Raw genomic sequence first — 17,276 nt, forward strand, 5'->3', positions numbered from 1 at the left:
AGTTACACACACACACACACACACACACTACAGAGTTACACACACACAAACACACACACATTACAGAGAGTTACACACACATTACAGATAGTTACACACACACACACACACACTACAGAGTTACACACACACACACACACATTACAGAGAGTTACACACACATTACAGAGAGTTACACACACACACACACACACTACAGAGTTACACACACACACACACAGAGGTACACACACACTACAGTTACACACACACACACAGACACACACCACACACACACCACACACACACCACACACACACCACACACACACACACACACACACACACACACACACACACAGAGGTACACACACACTACAGTTACACACACACACACAGACACACACCACACACACACCACACACACACACACACACACACACACAGGTACAACATGAGGGTTTGTGGATCTCACTTATAACACTACGAGTTGCATCATTTCTACAACAACTGGGATGAACTGGTGAGTTTAAGTTTCTGATATTTCCGATTATATTTAGGACTTGTGTGTGGTCAGTGGGTCAGTGTGTGTGGTCAGTGGGTCAGTGTGTGCGGTCAGTGGGTCAGTGTGTGCGGTCAGTGGGTCAGTGTGTGTGGTCAGTGGGTCAGTGTGTGTGGTCAGTGTGTGTGGTCAGTGGGTCAGTGTGTGCGGTCAGTGGGTCAGTGTGTGCGGTCAGTGGGTCAGTGTGTGTGGTCAGTGTGTGTGGTCAGTGGGTCAGTGTGTGCGGTCAGTGGGTCAGTGTGTGCGGTCAGTGGGTCAGTGTGTGTGGTCAGTGGGTCAGTGTGTGCGGTCAGTGGGTCAGTGTGTGTGGTCAGTGTGTGGTCAGTGGGTCAGTGTGTGCGGTCAGTGGGTCAGTGTGTGCGGTCAGTGGGTCAGTGTGTGCGGTCAGTGGGTCAGTGTGTGCGGTCAGTGGGTCAGTGTGTGTGGTCAGTGGGTCAGTGTGTGTGGTCAGTGTGTGTGGTCAGTGGGTCAGTGTGTGCGGTCAGTGGGTCAGTGTGTGCGGTCAGTGGGTCAGTGTGTGTGGTCAGTGTGTGTGGTCAGTGGGTCAGTGTGTGCGGTCAGTGGGTCAGTGTGTGCGGTCAGTGGGTCAGTGTGTGTGGTCAGTGGGTCAGTGTGTGCGGTCAGTGGGTCAGTGTGTGTGGTCAGTGTGTGGTCAGTGGGTCAGTGTGTGCGGTCAGTGTGTGCGGTCAGTGGGTCAGTGTGTGTGGTCAGTGGGTCAGTGTGTGCGGTCAGTGGGTCAGTGTGTGTGGTCAGTGGGTCAGTGTGTGCGGTCAGTGGGTCAGTGTGTGTGGTCAGTGGGTCAGTGTGTGTGGTCAGTGTGTGTGGTCAGTGGGTCAGTGTGTGCGGTCAGTGGGTCAGTGTGTGCGGTCAGTGGGTCAGTGTGTGTGGTCAGTGTGTGTGGTCAGTGGGTCAGTGTGTGCGGTCAGTGGGTCAGTGTGTGCGGTCAGTGGGTCAGTGTGTGTGGTCAGTGGGTCAGTGTGTGCGGTCAGTGGGTCAGTGTGTGTGGTCAGTGTGTGGTCAGTGGGTCAGTGTGTGCGGTCAGTGGGTCAGTGTGTGCGGTCAGTGGGTCAGTGTGTGTGGTCAGTGGGTCAGTGTGTGCGGTCAGTGGGTCAGTGTGTGTGGTCAGTGGGTCAGTGTGTGTGGTCAGTGTGTGTGGTCAGTGGGTCAGTGTGTGCGGTCAGTGGGTCAGTGTGTGCGGTCAGTGGGTCAGTGTGTGTGGTCAGTGTGTGTGGTCAGTGGGTCAGTGTGTGTGGTCAGTGGGTCAGTGTGTGTGGTCAGTGGGTCAGTGTGTGTGGTCAGTGGGTCAGTGTGTGCGGTCAGTGGGTCAGTGTGTGTGGTCAGTGTGTGTGGTCAGTGGGTCAGTGTGTGCGGTCAGTGGGTCAGTGTTTGTGGTCAGTGGGTCAGTGTGTGTGGTCAGTGTGTGTGGTCAGTGGGTCAGTGTGTGCGGTCAGTGGGTCAGTGTGTGCGGTCAGTGGGTCAGTGTGTGTGGTCAGTGTGTGTGGTCAGTGGGTCAGTGTGTGTGGTCAGTGGGTCAGTGTGTGCGGTCAGTGGGTCAGTGTGTGCGGTCAGTGGGTCAGTGTGTGTGGTCAGTGTGTGTGGTCAGTGGGTCAGTGTGTGTGGCCAGTGGGTCAGTGTGTGCGGTCAGTGGGTCAGTGTGTGCGGTCAGTGGGTCAGTGTGTGTGGTCAGTGGGTCAGTGTGTGCGGTCAGTGGGTCAGTGTGTGTGGTCAGTGTGTGTGGTCAGTGGGTCAGTGTGTGCGGTCAGTGGGTCAGTGTGTGCGGTCAGTGGGTCAGTGTGTGTGGTCAGTGTGTGCGGTCAGTGGGTCAGTGGGTCAGTGTGTGCGGTCAGTGGGTCAGTGTGTGCGGTCAGTGGGTCAGTGTGTGTGGTCAGTGGGTCAGTGTGTGCGGTCAGTGGGTCAGTGTGTGTGGTCAGTGGGTCAGTGTGTGCGGTCAGTGGGTCAGTGTGTGTGGTCAGTGTGTGTGGTCAGTGGGTCAGTGTGTGCGGTCAGTGGGTCAGTGTGTGTGGTCAGTGTGTGCGGTCAGTGGGTCAGTGTGTGTGGTCAGTGTGTGTGGTCAGTGGGTCAGTGTGTGCGGTCAGTGTGTGTGTGGTCAGTGTGTGTGGTGACAACGCACTCACATTCAGATTTGCATTTCATAGTTTTAACTAAATAAAGCAAATTCATAACCCAGATAAGTTACCATCATATATTTATCTATATTTAATATTTATTGTCATTTTTATTCATTTGAATTAACCTTGGTGCATCGTTACTTTGTCACTATGACCCACATAAGGTCAAAGGAGACGGCCACAGAAATGGTCCAGATATTGCACTGAGGAGAAAAGTACTACAGAGCTGTAAGTGTGGAGGTGCTGAAAGTAAAAGTACATGACAAAGAGGATCCTGTACTTTGAACAAAAACAAAGCAACATCCTTCAAGATGCTTTTCAAGGCAAACTCCACTCATAAACACTGTATATAGTTCACAACAGTCTCACATTTGAATCAACATCAAACTTCAAACATTAAGTTTAATAGCTTGATCTATGTTTAATATTAAAAGTCATCAACATTTCAAATAATTTAAATAATGAAAAATGTCCTCTTTCTCAACACCTTAAAATACTTCTTTTCAACATCTTTACAATTGCACAACATGATAGTGAAGAAGGAGTACGTGTCTGTGCTCTTCTTTATGTTCTCCCCATAACAGACTAAAGGATTGTCTTTACTCCATCACACCAGCTCTGCCGACGTAAAGAAGAATGATAAAAACATGGCAGTTTTTTTTTTTTCAATTTATTTCATACTAATGTCTACATTTTGGCACATATTCCAAAACAGTGATGAAACTCTCATTTTGAAGTCTTAACTCTCAAATCCAAACTACAAAACACTTTTTACAGAACCTGAAACACAATCATCAGTATCACAATTGTGTTCAGTCAGTTCAACTAAAGACTGCACACTCTGATGCTCCCATTGACACAGAACACACAACTGAACACACACTAGAACACACAACTGAACACACACTAGAACACACAACTGAACACACACTAGAACACACAACTGAACACACACTAGAACACACAACTGAACACACACTAGAACACACAACTGAACACACACTAGAACACACAACTGAACACACACTAGAACACACAACTGAACACACACTAGAACACACAACTGAACACACACTAGAACACACACTAGAACACAACTGAACACACAAGTCACACTACAAATACCTACACACACACACACACACACACACACACACACTCTTGGTTGTGCTTAGTTTATAAATCTGATGAACCAGAAAGTGTGTAGCGTGTTTAGGTTCTGTTCACAAAGTTCGATTCTTCAAACTTTCTGAACTGTTTTGAAGTGAATCTTTTTGCCAAATTCATAAAACAAAAATCAAAGTTTCAGAAAATGTGCCAAAGCGATTGAAGAAACTGTAGCCGTGGATCAGCCCTGACACACACTGTCATTTGTAATGATTCATCTCTACCTTTTTCCATACATTTGACACCAACTTTACAGCTTTTTAAATGTTCTCGTTCAGGGTCTTGACATCACAGTAACTCTCATTCGACCGCCACAAACCAGCCTTTTCCTCCCTCCACATGTTCAAACTCAAACTTGTTCTTTAAGGCAACTGGAGCAAGGTTTCTGTGGCTTATTCTCTTCCTACAGCTTTAGGACGCGGCTAAAAGTGTCACAGTCAGAAATATTACAGTACGAAAAACAGCGGCACTGATCGACTTAAATAACCGTTTGATTTTACAGCATCAGACACAATGTAATGACGGCCTCAGTGTGACACGTGTGACACGCGCATCCTCCGTGTGACACCTCCGTGACACACGTGTCCTCCGTGTGACACGCTTGTCCTCCGTGTGACACGCATGTCCTCCGTGTGACACCTCCGTGACACACGTGTCCTCCGTGTGACACGCTTGTCCTCCGTGTGACACGCATGTCCTCCGTGTGACACCTCCGTGACACACGTGTCCTCCGTGTGACACGCTTGTCCTCCGTGTGACACGCATGTCCTCCGTGTGACACCTCCGTGACACACGTGTGCTCCATGTGACACGCCTGTCCTCCGTGTGACACGCGTGTCCTCCGTGTGACACGCGTGTCCTCCGTGTGACACCTCCGTGACACACGTGTCCTCCGTGTGACACGCCTGTCCTCCGTGTGACACGCGTGTCCTCTGTGTGACACCTCCGTGACACACGTGTCCTCCGTGTGACACGCCTGTCCTCCGTGTGACACCTCCGTGACACACGTGTCCTCCATGTGACACGCCTGTCCTCCGTGTGACACCTCCGTGACACACGTGTCCTCCGTGTGACACGCCTGTCCTCCGTGTGACACGCGTGTCCTCTGTGTGACACCTCCGTGACACACGTGTCCTCCGTGTGACACGCCTGTCCTCCGTGTGACACCTCCGTGACACACGTGTCCTCCGTGTGACACGCCTGTCCTCCGTGTGACACGCCTGTCCTCCGTGTGACACGCATGTCCTCCGTGTGACACCTCCGTGACACATGTGTCCTCCGTGTGACACGCCTGTCCTCCGTGTGACACGCATGTCCTCCGTGTGACACCTCCGTGACACACGTGTCCTCCGTGTGACACGCCTGTCCTCCGTGTGACACGCCTGTCCTCCGTGTGACACGCGTGTCCTCCGTGTGATACGTGTGTCCTCCGTGTGACACGCATGTCCTCCGTGTGATACGCGTGTCCTCCGTGGGACACCTCCGTGACACACGTGTCCTCCGTGTGACACGCGTGTCCTCCGTGTGACACGCGTGTCCTCCGTGTGACACGCGTGTCCTCCGTGTGACACGCGTGTCCTCCGTGTGATACGCGTGTCCTCTGTGTGATACGCGTGTCCTCCGTGGGACACCTCCGTGACACACGTGTCCTCCGTGACACACGTGTCCTCCCTGTGACACGCCTGTCCTCCGTGGGACACCTCCGTGACACACGTGTCCTCCGTGTGACACGCCTGTCCTCTGTGTGACACGCGTGTCCTCCGTGTGACACGTGTGTCCTCCGTGTGACACCTCCGTGTGACACGCGTGTCCTCCGTGTGACACGCCTGTCCTCCGTGTGACACGCGTGTCCTCCGTGTGACACGCCTGTCCTCCGTGTGACACGCGTGTCCTCCGTGTGATACGCGTGTCCTCTGTGTGATACGCGTGTCCTCCGTGGGACACCTCCGTGACACACGTGTCCTCCCTGTGACACGCCTGTCCTCCGTGGGACACCTCTGTGACACACGTGTCCTCCGTGTGACACGCCTGTCCTCCGTGTGACACGCGTGTCCTCCGTGTGACACGCGTGTCCTCCGTGTGACACCTCCGTGTGACACGCGTGTCCTCCGTGTGACACGCCTGTCCTCTGTGTGACACGCGTGTCCTCCGTGTGACACGCGTGTCCTCCGTGTGACACGCGTGTCCTCCGTGTGACACGCGTGTCCTCTGTGTGATACGCGTGTCCTCCGTGGGACACCTCCGTGACACACGTGTCCTCCGTGTGACACGCCTGTCCTCCGTGGGACACGCGTGTCCTCCGTGGGACACGCGTGTCCTCCGTGTCATGTCCTCCGTGTGACACGCCTGTCCTCCGTGTGACACGCCTGTCCTCCGTGTGACACGCCTGTCCTCCGTGACACACGTGTCCTCCGTGTGACACGCCTGTCCTCCGTGTGACACGCCTGTCCTCCGTGTGACACACCTGTCCTCCGTGTGACACGCCTGTCCTCCGTGTGACACGCCTGTCCTCCGTGTCACCGTACATACGAGCAGCACAGTAACAGTCGCTCAATGTGTCATTTTTAAAGTGTAAAGGAGCATGTTGCATATTCATAATGAACAAACTAATGTGAGGCTTGTGAATATATGTGACATGAAACACAACTTCACACTTCCATTCTAAAAACATTGCATTATTTCATAAACATAAAACATAAAATTATATATTATCTCAAATCTGTTCATAATTCACTCTTTACACGTGTTAAAACAAAGCTAAAGGCTAAAAACAAGAGCTCTCTCAAAAATAAATAGATTTGTTATCTGAATTATAGTCACTTTCTATATAATATATAAACTCTTTTTTGGTAATTAATCTGTGTATAATGCAGTACACAATACAAATACACACGAATAACAAGAAAAAATACTTTAGAAACTATTTGAACTTAAATAGCTTGAAGTTCCTCGACTGTTGGGTCTGACCCTTAGTGTTTCATAAAATAAATACATCTGACCTTTGTCCTGGCTAAACCTGATGCCCTGCAGCTCTGTGTGATGTGAGGCATGTGCAGAGGAGACAGACAGTTAAGTTCATCTCTACTGAACCAATGACGTTGCAATAATGAGAATAAATGCTACTAGTTTTCCCTGTTCCTGTTCTGTCCTCGTGTGAGACACATGGAGCGCCACAAAGTGAAACTTCAATACAATAAAAGGAGAGACAGAGCACTTCTAACACATTTAAATGACCTGGGCCTCCGTCCAGAGCCACAGTCCAGAGCCTCAGCGGGCCAGAGTGGTGATGAGGCTGGCACACATCTCAAAGAAGTCCATGGTGTGAGAACCCTGTCGGGGGGCGAGCTGGGGGGTGCTGCAGGACAGGGACAGGGAGCCGGGCAGGGAGGAGCTGAGCTGAGTCAGGTCTAGAGCCGGACTGAGGGAGTCTATGCTGAGCCTGGGCCTGTGGAGACCAGCAGTGGAACCTGACCTCTGAGGAGTGGACGACCCTGACTTAAAGCCCACCGCCTCCATGATGTCGTCTGTGGAGCAGAGCAACACAAGAATGTCTGAAATAAAGTGTAGCTTACAGTTTATTGCTCCGTCACATTAAAGTAACAAGATACAACTAGTCTTAAAGGAAAATAATATCTTTGGCATGTCTTACAAGATTCATCAATAAAATGTTTTGTGTTTTATTTTTGATAACTCATATCATAATAGATTTTTATTATATTATATTTATTATTTTATAAACGTTCAAACAGTTGCTTGTACATGAGACGTACCATCGATGCTTTTGAAGTCGAGCAGGTAGGACCTGCTGTCCACTTGATACAGCTGAAGACTCATTTTCACCAGATTTCCTGTCACTGGGTTTTTCCTCCTGACTCTCAGATGATAGGGATTCACCACCTACAGCACAATATCACAGTTGGTGTGAGTACTTTCTGTGGCACATCACACAGTTGTATCATTATAAGTACAAAGATGTCCCTTGATACCTTCCAGTCAAAGTTGAGTTGTTTCATTGCTCTGTACACCTCTGCCATGATGTCATAGGGCCGGCTCTGGCTCCTGATGCCCAGGTGCCACTTGGCTTTCTTCACTGTCAGAGGTTTGGGCCGGGTTGTGTTCAGGGCGTCGAGGGGGCAGCGGGCCTTGGGGCTGTCGGCCAGCAGTGGGGGCATCCTCTCTGGGTGGGGCTTGATTCCAGGAGGGAGGGGCATTCCGTCCTCCATGAAGGAGCCCTGGGGAGGACTGGAGGCCAGGTAGAACTCACTGGCCTGGGTCATGATGCGTCGGTTGTCTATGATCAGATGGTAAGCAACAGCCAGCTGGTCCTGAATATACATAAGGATAAAGGTTAGAACAGTGGTCACGACCCGTCAATCGCATACTACAGTCGATCTCCACGGCTGTGGAGGTCGATCGCAAAGTTTATTATCTGATATGTAACTGTGTATCAATGCTCTGAATATCCAGTTCATTACACACAGAGGTCAACACGAGTGTAAACCGCAACCTCCAATCACTGTGAGTACAGTTACATTTTATGCATGAGGTTTAGGTTTCTGCTGCCGCCTCCCTAAAGAGCACAGACAGCATGAGAGCACAGACAGCATGAGAGCACAGACAGCATGAGAGCACAGACAGCATGAGAGCACAGACAGCATGAGAGCACAGACAGCATGAGAGCACAGACAGCATGAGAGCACAGACAGCATGAGAGCACAGACAGCATGAGAGCACAGACAGCATGAGAGCACAGACAGCATGAGAGCACAGACAGCATGAGAGCACAGACAGCATGAGAGCACAGACAGCATGAGAGCACAGAGAGTGCGAGCTCACTGACAGATTTTGTATTTATTTTTTAATGAAAAGAACATACATTTTCCATCAAAGGAAAATAACAATTTCCGATGCTGATAGTACTGATAGTACTGATAGTACTGATAGTACTGATAGTACTGATAGTGCTGATAGTGCTGATAGTACTGATAGTACTGATAGTACTGATAGTACTGATAGTACTGATAGTACTGATAGTGAACCCCATGTGACCTGACACATTTAACACACTTTTCATAACACACTATAAAGTCAATCACACTTTTTAATGTTTCCTATCCACCTCCATCTCTTCAGTGTTATCATGCTTTACCTTCTGTGTTCCTTTCATTCACTTTAGGACATTAAGCTGCAATGCTTTAAAATGACCACCAGAGGCACCAAACACCATTGAAAAAGTAGAGCAGCCGCTTGTATTAACTTCCAAATGAATTCCCTTTTCAAACATGGCTGAGAGTGAATGTTTTGAGGGGCGTGTTACCTGAGGGTCTCCACTGTAGAGACTGGACGCCACCTCCGACTCAGTGCACTCAAACTTCTCACACACTTCTCTCACGGCTTCTTCATCCAGGAACGTGGAGTCGTACGAGGGGTCCTCAGGGAACAGGTACGCGGGCAGGTCCTGCTTGAACCACTCGTGCTCTCTGGAAATCAGTTTAACATTGTAACAAGCATTTTAATCAGAATCAAAGCTACATTTTGATCAGGCCAGTCCTTAGAGGTCGGCTGGAAACATTTACTAGACTTGGGCTATTTCAAACTTAGAAGCGGTGCAGGAAAGAAAAGAAAGACAATAAAAGGTGCCAGTGAGATGCCTGTGCGTGTGGTGAGGTGCAGGCACTAGAGACACTGATTTGATTGATTTACAAGTGAGTGAAGTGAGTTGCAGCGGTAAATTGGCTCAGTGTTGTTATTCAAAACATAATAGAACATTCGCCGTGGTTAATAATGATGAAATGTAGACGCTGACTAGTTTATATGCCAACACAATAAGACTACATACGTTCTTGGGCCTCAGACAAGAAATACAACAATTTAACGAAATAACGAAGTCCGTCTCATCTTCTCACTCTGGTGGTACCACATTGTGACACTATTGTGGGCCCTCAGACTGTACCTGATGTCTTTGATGGTGGCTCGCTTCAGAGGGTCCACCTGCAGCATGAGCATGAGCAGCGAGGCCACGGAGCGGGTCAGGTACTCGGGCATGTAGAAGACGCCTCCTCGGATCTTCTTGAACAGTGTCGGGACGTGGTCGTCGTCAAAGGGCAGAGTGCCACACAGGAGGGCGTAGAGGATGACCCCACAGCTCCAGATGTCCACCTCCGGCCCGGCGTAGAGCCTGGACAAGGGCACGAGAGTGGGACACTGAACTTAGGACATTTTTGTAGTTCTGGCATCAGTATCGACTCTAACTTATGATTATATATTGTCATTCCTACTAGTTCTTCAAAACATTCAAATCTGTTCATTCTCTATTTAATGCTCTTCTTCTTTCTGAAAGTAAACCTACTTTTGGAGGTCATTTTTAACTACAGATATATTCATTTTCATCATCCATTTTTAATATGTCTCCCACCTCTACATTAAAGTATATGGCTTAACTTTGAACAAGAAACGTAACACTGTGTGGAGTAAAACATGTTCAGGATGAAGTGTGAGGAGCACATTCACACACCTCCCTGAGATGACCTCTGGAGCTGCATAGTTGGGTGAACCACAACTTGTCCTCAAGAACTCCCCGTCTGACATCATGTTGGACAGACCTGTCGGCCAATCAAAAGACATTTGCATCACCCTTTACGACCAACCAGGCTTAGCAGAATATATATTTATTTTTTCTATTTTTTATTTTTAAATATGTAGTATAATTTTATTCTCACCACAAAGTCAGAAAATATGAGCAAAGAGGCATTACTCTTCAATTAATTCTAAAAATTAATGTGTTTAAATTTGATGTTTGTAATATCAGCAGTTCAAATAAAGTACAAATAAAAAATGTTACTTATTGCAGTTTTAGCCATTAATCCTAATACTACTAATACTATAATTGATTATGTAAATTTAGCCCACTTACTGTAGCTTTGCATGTTATTCTTTTTTTTATTTTTTTTTTACTAATCTAATCTACTAATCTAGATTTTACTGGATCTAATACAAAAAAAGCATAATACTTTTTACACACAATACTAGCGTTTAAAAGACAGAAATGAGAGTCAAAGGTGTTCGGCTGATCACGTGATGTCATAACGTTCAAGAATCTCTGGAGTGTGCGTGAAATTTACACTTTAAGAGTTACATTGTAGATCTGTCGAAGTGGTTTGAAGTTACTATATTATATCATTACAGGGCCAAGCCGCATGAAACAAAATCTGCCCCAAAGTTCAGCACAAATGAACAAAAGTCCAATGAAGTTTTCACTAAAGCTTTAGAAAGTTGTGCCATTGATCAAAGCTAAAAACGTGTGTCAGTTGAAAGGACTGAAAGCCGTGAGATTAATAGAGGAAGTTTGTGGAGCTGGTCCCAATCAACTAATGATATGGTCAAACATTTGTGAATTTAAAGAGTTTAAACGGTCCCTGCCCTCCATCTGAAATCACGACTTCATCAAATTGCTGAATTGCTAGTTCTGATAAAACGATGTCAGAATATAGACCCGCAGTCATTGGCATAAAGCGCTGTATGTGATTATACAGCGATTATAAGCCTTATGACTGATGTATTTCACTTCTATTGTTGTCCAGACCAGGCACATTTCTCAAAACACGGAGAGCACGTGGGGGCAAGAGTTTTACACTACGGTTCATCCCGGTTCAGGCGTAAAGACTTTGAGCAGAGACACAAAGCTGTTCTAATTGGATGAGCCTCTTTGCCCCGGCCACGACCTCAGGCGCAGCACCACAGTCGACTCTGATGTCTTGACCTTCTCTTTATCTGTCCCTTCTTGCTCCCTAATTCTGCTTTTAAGACACTCCATTGTCAGCCAGAACAGCCAGAACAGCCAGCCCCCTCCCTCCTCTCCTGTCCTCCTCTCCTATCAGATGACACCGGGCCTCGAGGCTTCCTGCCAGGCCTGATATGATCCAGAGAGCGTTGCTAAGGGAGCATACCCCGCACGCCCTGCAGAGAGGACGGCCTTGTGCTTTTTGGAAATATTTCTTCCAAACTGGGTCATATTGCATCAGTTCCAGTTTCCAAACCAAGGTTGATTAATTGTGTTAGCACCAATCTGCCATCGACGGGGAATAATGTTGTCTCACATTATCATGAGGTCAGCAGGGAGCAGCCTGAGCGTTTACCATGAGCCGAGCTGAGCTGAAATCCAATTATGGGGGTCTAATATTCCTGTTCATTTTCAGGGAAACCATTTTATTTTTCAATCCGGACCCATCATTGAAATAAAACGACTTCATTCAAAATAAGATCCACTTTTGGCAATAGCTTTACACAAACTTACCAAAGTCTGCAATTTTGGTGTTTTTGTTTGCATCCAGCAGGACATTTTCCGGCTTGAGGTCTCTGTGGACCACCATGTGTCGGTGGCAGTAGTCTACGGCTGAGATAATCTGCTGAAACAGACGCCGAGCTTCTGTGTCCTCCACCTGAGACAAAGTACATGCATGATGGAGGTGCGTGTGTTTCTTCTTTTATTTACAGAATTTTGGTCAACCATTTGATTTGATAAACAGGAAGTATCGACTTTAACCCCATTTCAAGTCAAAATAACCGTTCTGGTTGATGAAACAGGAGCAGTTTGTACTCCAAACTCATTAAAACTAGGCCTTTAGAGGCATTCCACCTTAAATGCAAGTCCCTGAATCTTGTTTTTTGTTAAATTGGCTTCTGCTCTGAAAGAAGAATTGTTAAGACTCAACAAATGGCCAATCTGCTGTGGATTTACCAAAGAAAATCTGGGCAAGATTTGAAATCTCACTTTTCTTTGTGCACAGTTTGTGACTAAACACAGTGTGACAGTCGAGAGTAGAAGAGTCTCAGCTTCACAAAGAGCCCAGCCATGTTTGTACTCCAAAGGGTTTAGAAACAGCTTAAGTTTGACTTGGACTCATTTTTAGGAGAGCTCTCGGTAAAACACGCTCTCTTATTACTCCTTAGGAACAGACAGTTGTCTTACTCTTCCATGTTTGCAGATGTAGTCAAACAGTTCACCTCCAGAGACATATTCCATCACCATGAAGAAGTCTGTAGGAGTGCTGATCACCTGATACCTGTGGACACACCGCGTACAGTTACACCTCAGGGCCACTGAAGCCTACATTGTTAAAGGTCAGGGCCACTGAAGCCTACAGTGTTAAAGGTCAGGGCCACTGAAGCCTACAGTGTTAAAGGTCAGGGCCACTGAAGCCTACAGTGTTAAAGGTCAGGGCCACTGAAGCCTACAGTGTTAAAGGTCAGGGCCACTGAAGCCTACAGTGTTAAAGGTCAGGGCCACTGAAGCCTACAGTGTTAAAGGTCAGGGCCACTGAAGCCTACAGTGTTAAAGGTCAGGGCCACTGAAGCCTACAGTGTTAAAGGTCAGGGCCACTGAACCCAGAGGTCAAGTCTGGACAGATGGATTCTCTTGAGAGAAACTTTATAACTGCTGTTTGTTAGAATCTTAGATTATATTCATTACAACTGGCCACAGGCCAGTAGCAGGGACGACCCTTTAACTGGAGGATTAGACCTGTTGGTTCAGGAGCTTGTGCCTTTCTGTGAATGAGGACATGTTGTGGCAATGCTGAATATATTTATCATTAATAAATAATATCACAGTATGTGCAATCTGAATATGTCACTAACATGTCTTTGGCCACATACAAAAGTCTTTTGAGTTAGTTTGATGGGATCTGTTAGATCCAGGACCTGAACAGTAATACGATGCCCCCAAATGTTTATGGTACAACTTTGTGAATGTAAAGCAACATGCAACTGTTTGTCGCCTGGCAACTGACATGTCTGCCATAGCTTACATGAGAGCGTGAGCTAACCCAAACCTAGGCCTAAAAATAACATGGAGAATGTTAAGAGTCAAATAGACAAGGAGGAAGGAAGGAAAGGACCAAGTGAACACAAGAGAAACTAAAGTAATGAGCATTAACAATGTATGGAATATTGGATTTCATATTTGTTTTATTGTTGGCTTTTTAATGCCAACCGCTTGGGACAACACATGGGAATTACAACTACAAACTGATGTGTTGAGACATGTATGTCTTAATCAAATAAATAAACTGACAAAAAAATTAATATAGCAACTTAAAAAAAGGTTTACATCCAAAGAAACCTGTAACATAGTAAAATAACCAATACTAATTAGAAATTAAAGATAAAATAATTAATAAAAGTCGCTGAGCAGTGGTAAAAAAGATCACATTAGAATCATATTTCAAATGAATTCTCACATCTCTGTAAAGTATTGGTGTGAAAAAGTGTGTATTCTTGGACATGACTTCTGCTCATAACTAAATATTGTTTCATGGAAATCTGATCATTCGTGTTACATTTTGGTATTTAGTTTGTGCCATTAAAAACATACAGACTGTATGTTTTTACCAATAAATAAAATAAGAGACAAGATACAAGCTTCAAATTAAGACAGATTAATAATTAAGGTTGATTAATTAATTTAATTAAAAGGAACCTTATGTAATTATTGTATTTAAAATTACACATGTTTAACTAAATTAATAAATCAATTAAAAATAAATTAAAACAAACATTGGACATGATGGACAGGTGTTTGATGATATCGTTTGGTGTTTGTCAGAATGAGCCTCACGTGAGTGAGCCTCATTTGCGTTGCCAGTTTCAAAGATAAAATCCAGTTTAAACACACAAGTCCTCTCTGTCACTTGAGAGGTCACTAAAGCCCAGTCATGAGTCAGAGCTAATGCAGCCTCTGCAGCTCAGTGAGGAGATTCTGGAGGTTCTGAGCTGAACATGAGCCATGGTCTGTCCTTATTCTGCTTGTATTAGTCGACATGGAGCTGGCGACCTCCAGAGAAAGTCTTTTTAGTCTCGACACAGACTAAAAAGCTGTTCTCGGGCCGCTCAGGGAATCGGCTCATTGTCGTCTTGTTCGTCACATGAACATTGGACATTTTACACAAATCAATCTACTTTATATCATATTTTAGATGCAAGACTATTACCTCTTCTCACTTAAGTGAATTCCCACTCAACCGGAAACGCCATAACAACAGAAGTGCTGATCCATAGCAAAAAAGGCAGTGTGGAAAAGTCAGAGAAGGAGAAAGCGTGTTTATGTCCTCTGTCTTTACATTAGGTCACTGGCAGTGATTATAGTTACTTTTTAAACCAATATGTTTACAAAAAGTGCAATATGTAACCTTTTTCTATCTATTTGTCTCCATGGAGATGTTGATACTTTGCCTAGAATGTCTTTGTATCTTTATGGCATTTAACTTATCTACAAGGTGTTTTTATTGCAAATACAGTAATTATATCTGGAAAAACAAGTATTATTACTGGGAGCGGAGTCACCTCTTCACAGATCTGACCTGACGGTATTACCTGCTTGTCTCCATAGCGATAGATAGTTTTAATGCCTTACTGTACAGTATTCAATGCAAAACAAGTGGGGGACATAGTGCACCTCATTTACTTTTATACATTAAATACTAAGTCGACATGTGTTGGAGATGGCTCAGGCCCATAATATGACAACATTATGGAATATTTATGAAGCGTGTGGCAGGTAGAAAGCACTTTTGCACTTACAGCTTGATGATATGCGGATGTCGAAAGAGCTTGAGGTTCTGGATCTCCCGTTTGATTTTGCCCACCACATCCAGACTGCGGATCTTCTGCCTGTTTAGTATCTTCACAGCCACTTTATGACCCGTCAGCTGGTGTTCTCCAACTAAAGGAGAGGAGAGAGCGGATATGAAGCAGCAGCAGTGTGAGCTCCCAATACAAACACACAGATAAAGATGAGAGATAGTGACAGACACAAAAGGTGATAATCCTGTAATCCCCTTTTTCCTACAACACTTGGCAGGCATCTTCCTCACTATATTTGATGACTATTTATGTTGAGGCTTTTGTTTTGTGGCAGACATTAAAATCCCTTGTCTAAGCTAAAACATGTTTACAGTACAACGCAACAAGGGAAAGGCAGAATTCCAGTACAGAAGTGTTTAGCTTTTCCCTCTAGAGCGCAATAAGTGCATCATATTCTGATTATTTGTTTTTAAAAATCCATCTTTAAATCCCAAGGACATGTCAAGTGCCCCGCGTGTTTTGATTCATTTCTTTATTTACGTGTGATGCGTAATATTTACGTTTCCCGCGTCACACACGTGCGGAGGAGCGCGCGCGTCTGTCCCAGCCCCGCGTGCCCTTTACGCCAGACACAGGTCAAAGAAAACTAAGACAAATACGGCGAACGTCACGAACTACATCGTTACAACTCGGTGCGTCAGCGCGTATTTCGAGCCGCTGCGCGTCATTCCACCTGCCACGCGCCTCAGACACGCGCGTCGCGAGAGGCCAAAACCAAAGACTTTGACTTTGAAAACAGTCGCATTCACGAAGCGCGTCCACGCACGGAATCCCCTCCGCCGCCGCCGTCAGCCGCGACAGCTACGCTACGCGCCTACGCGACGACCACCGGCAACTTCGGCAGCGCTCTCCGCCAACTGCGGGAGACGCGCGCGCGGCACTTTCATCCACCGCGCGCCCCAAACCTGCCAAAGAAACGACTTAACTCTTCACTTTCCCGAACGTTCCCACTCCGAGCGTGTCGCCGAGGACGTAGTGGCCGATTTTCACCCGGCCTTCGTGTTTCTGCTGCTGCCGCTCTGCCATCTTCTCCCGTTACCGACTGTGGGGGGCGTGCGCTGCTCGGCTCCACGACGCGCGCGCGCGCACGGGGGGAAGAGGGGGCGGGCCCCGCGGGGACTTCACACGCGCGCTCGGTCCCCGGGAAGAGGGACTCGCGCGGGCGGGCGACCGGCTGGAAACGCGCGGTCAGGACGGTGCGTGGCGGACGACAGTGAACGGGTCATCTGTCGTAACCATGGAGCTGTTGTGTTATTGTCGTAAAGCACGCGTCTGTTGTGTTATTGTCGTAAAGCACGCATCTGTTGTGTTATTGTCGTAAAGCACGCATCTGTTGTGTTATTGTCGTAAAGCACGCGTCTGTTGTATTATTGTCGTAAAGCACGCGTCTGTTGTGTTATTGTCGTAAAGCACGCGTCTGTTGTGTTATTGTCGTAAAGCACGCATCTGTTGTGTTATTGTCGTAAAGCACGCGTCTGTTGTGTTATTGTCGTAAAGCACGCGTCTGTTGTGTTATTGTCGTAAAGCACGCGTCTGTTGTGTTATTGTCGTAAAGCACGCATCTGTTGTGTTATTGTCGTAAAGCACGCGTCTGTTGTGTTATTGTCGTAAAGCACGCGTCTGTTGTGTTATTGTCGTAAAGCACGCATCTGTTGTGTTATTGTCGTAAAGCACGCGTCTGTTGTGTTATTGTCGTAAAGCACGCGTCTGTTGTGTTATTGTCGTAAAGCACGCGTCTGTTGTGTTATTGTCGTAAAGCACGCATCTGTTGTGTTATTGTCGTAAAGCACGCATCTGTTG

General features: G+C 46.7%; 1 protein-coding gene across 1 annotated transcript; it reads right to left on the bottom strand.

Annotated features, from left to right (window-relative positions):
• Window positions 1-4,184: 4,184 nt before the first annotated feature.
• prkaa2 (protein kinase, AMP-activated, alpha 2 catalytic subunit) lies at window positions 4,185-16,528 on the bottom strand. The gene is made up of 10 exons (XM_072438725.1): window positions 16,403-16,528; window positions 15,414-15,555; window positions 12,805-12,898; window positions 12,130-12,274; window positions 10,351-10,438; window positions 9,790-10,014; window positions 9,154-9,316; window positions 7,823-8,161; window positions 7,607-7,733; window positions 4,185-7,360 (listed from the first exon to the last, which is right to left on the bottom strand). Exons 1-10 carry the CDS (start codon window positions 16,500-16,502, stop codon window positions 7,104-7,106), a joined length of 1,680 nt encoding a protein of 559 aa, XP_072294826.1. The 5' UTR covers window positions 16,503-16,528; the 3' UTR covers window positions 4,185-7,103.
• Window positions 16,529-17,276: the final 748 nt, after the last annotated feature.

Source organism: Eucyclogobius newberryi, unplaced genomic scaffold (genome assembly GCF_026437365.1).
Source record: "Eucyclogobius newberryi isolate DKJ021-1_F unplaced genomic scaffold, fEucNew1.0.hap1 SCAF_9, whole genome shotgun sequence".
Taxonomy (NCBI): Eukaryota; Metazoa; Chordata; class Actinopteri; order Gobiiformes; family Gobiidae; genus Eucyclogobius; species Eucyclogobius newberryi.

Excerpts from the sequence above, each read along its gene's own strand:
- prkaa2 (XM_072438725.1), bottom strand. The coding sequence starts at position 16,502 with ATGGCAGAGCGGCAGCAGCAGAAACACGAAGGCCGGGTGAAAATCGGC. Across the intron at positions 9,317-9,789 it reads GCCACCATCAAAGACATCAG|AGAGCACGAGTGGTTCAAGC; the intron begins GTACAGTCTGAG and ends ACTGATTTCCAG. Across the intron at positions 7,734-7,822 it reads AACTCAACTTTGACTGGAAG|GTGGTGAATCCCTATCATCT; the intron begins GTATCAAGGGAC and ends ATTGTGCTGTAG.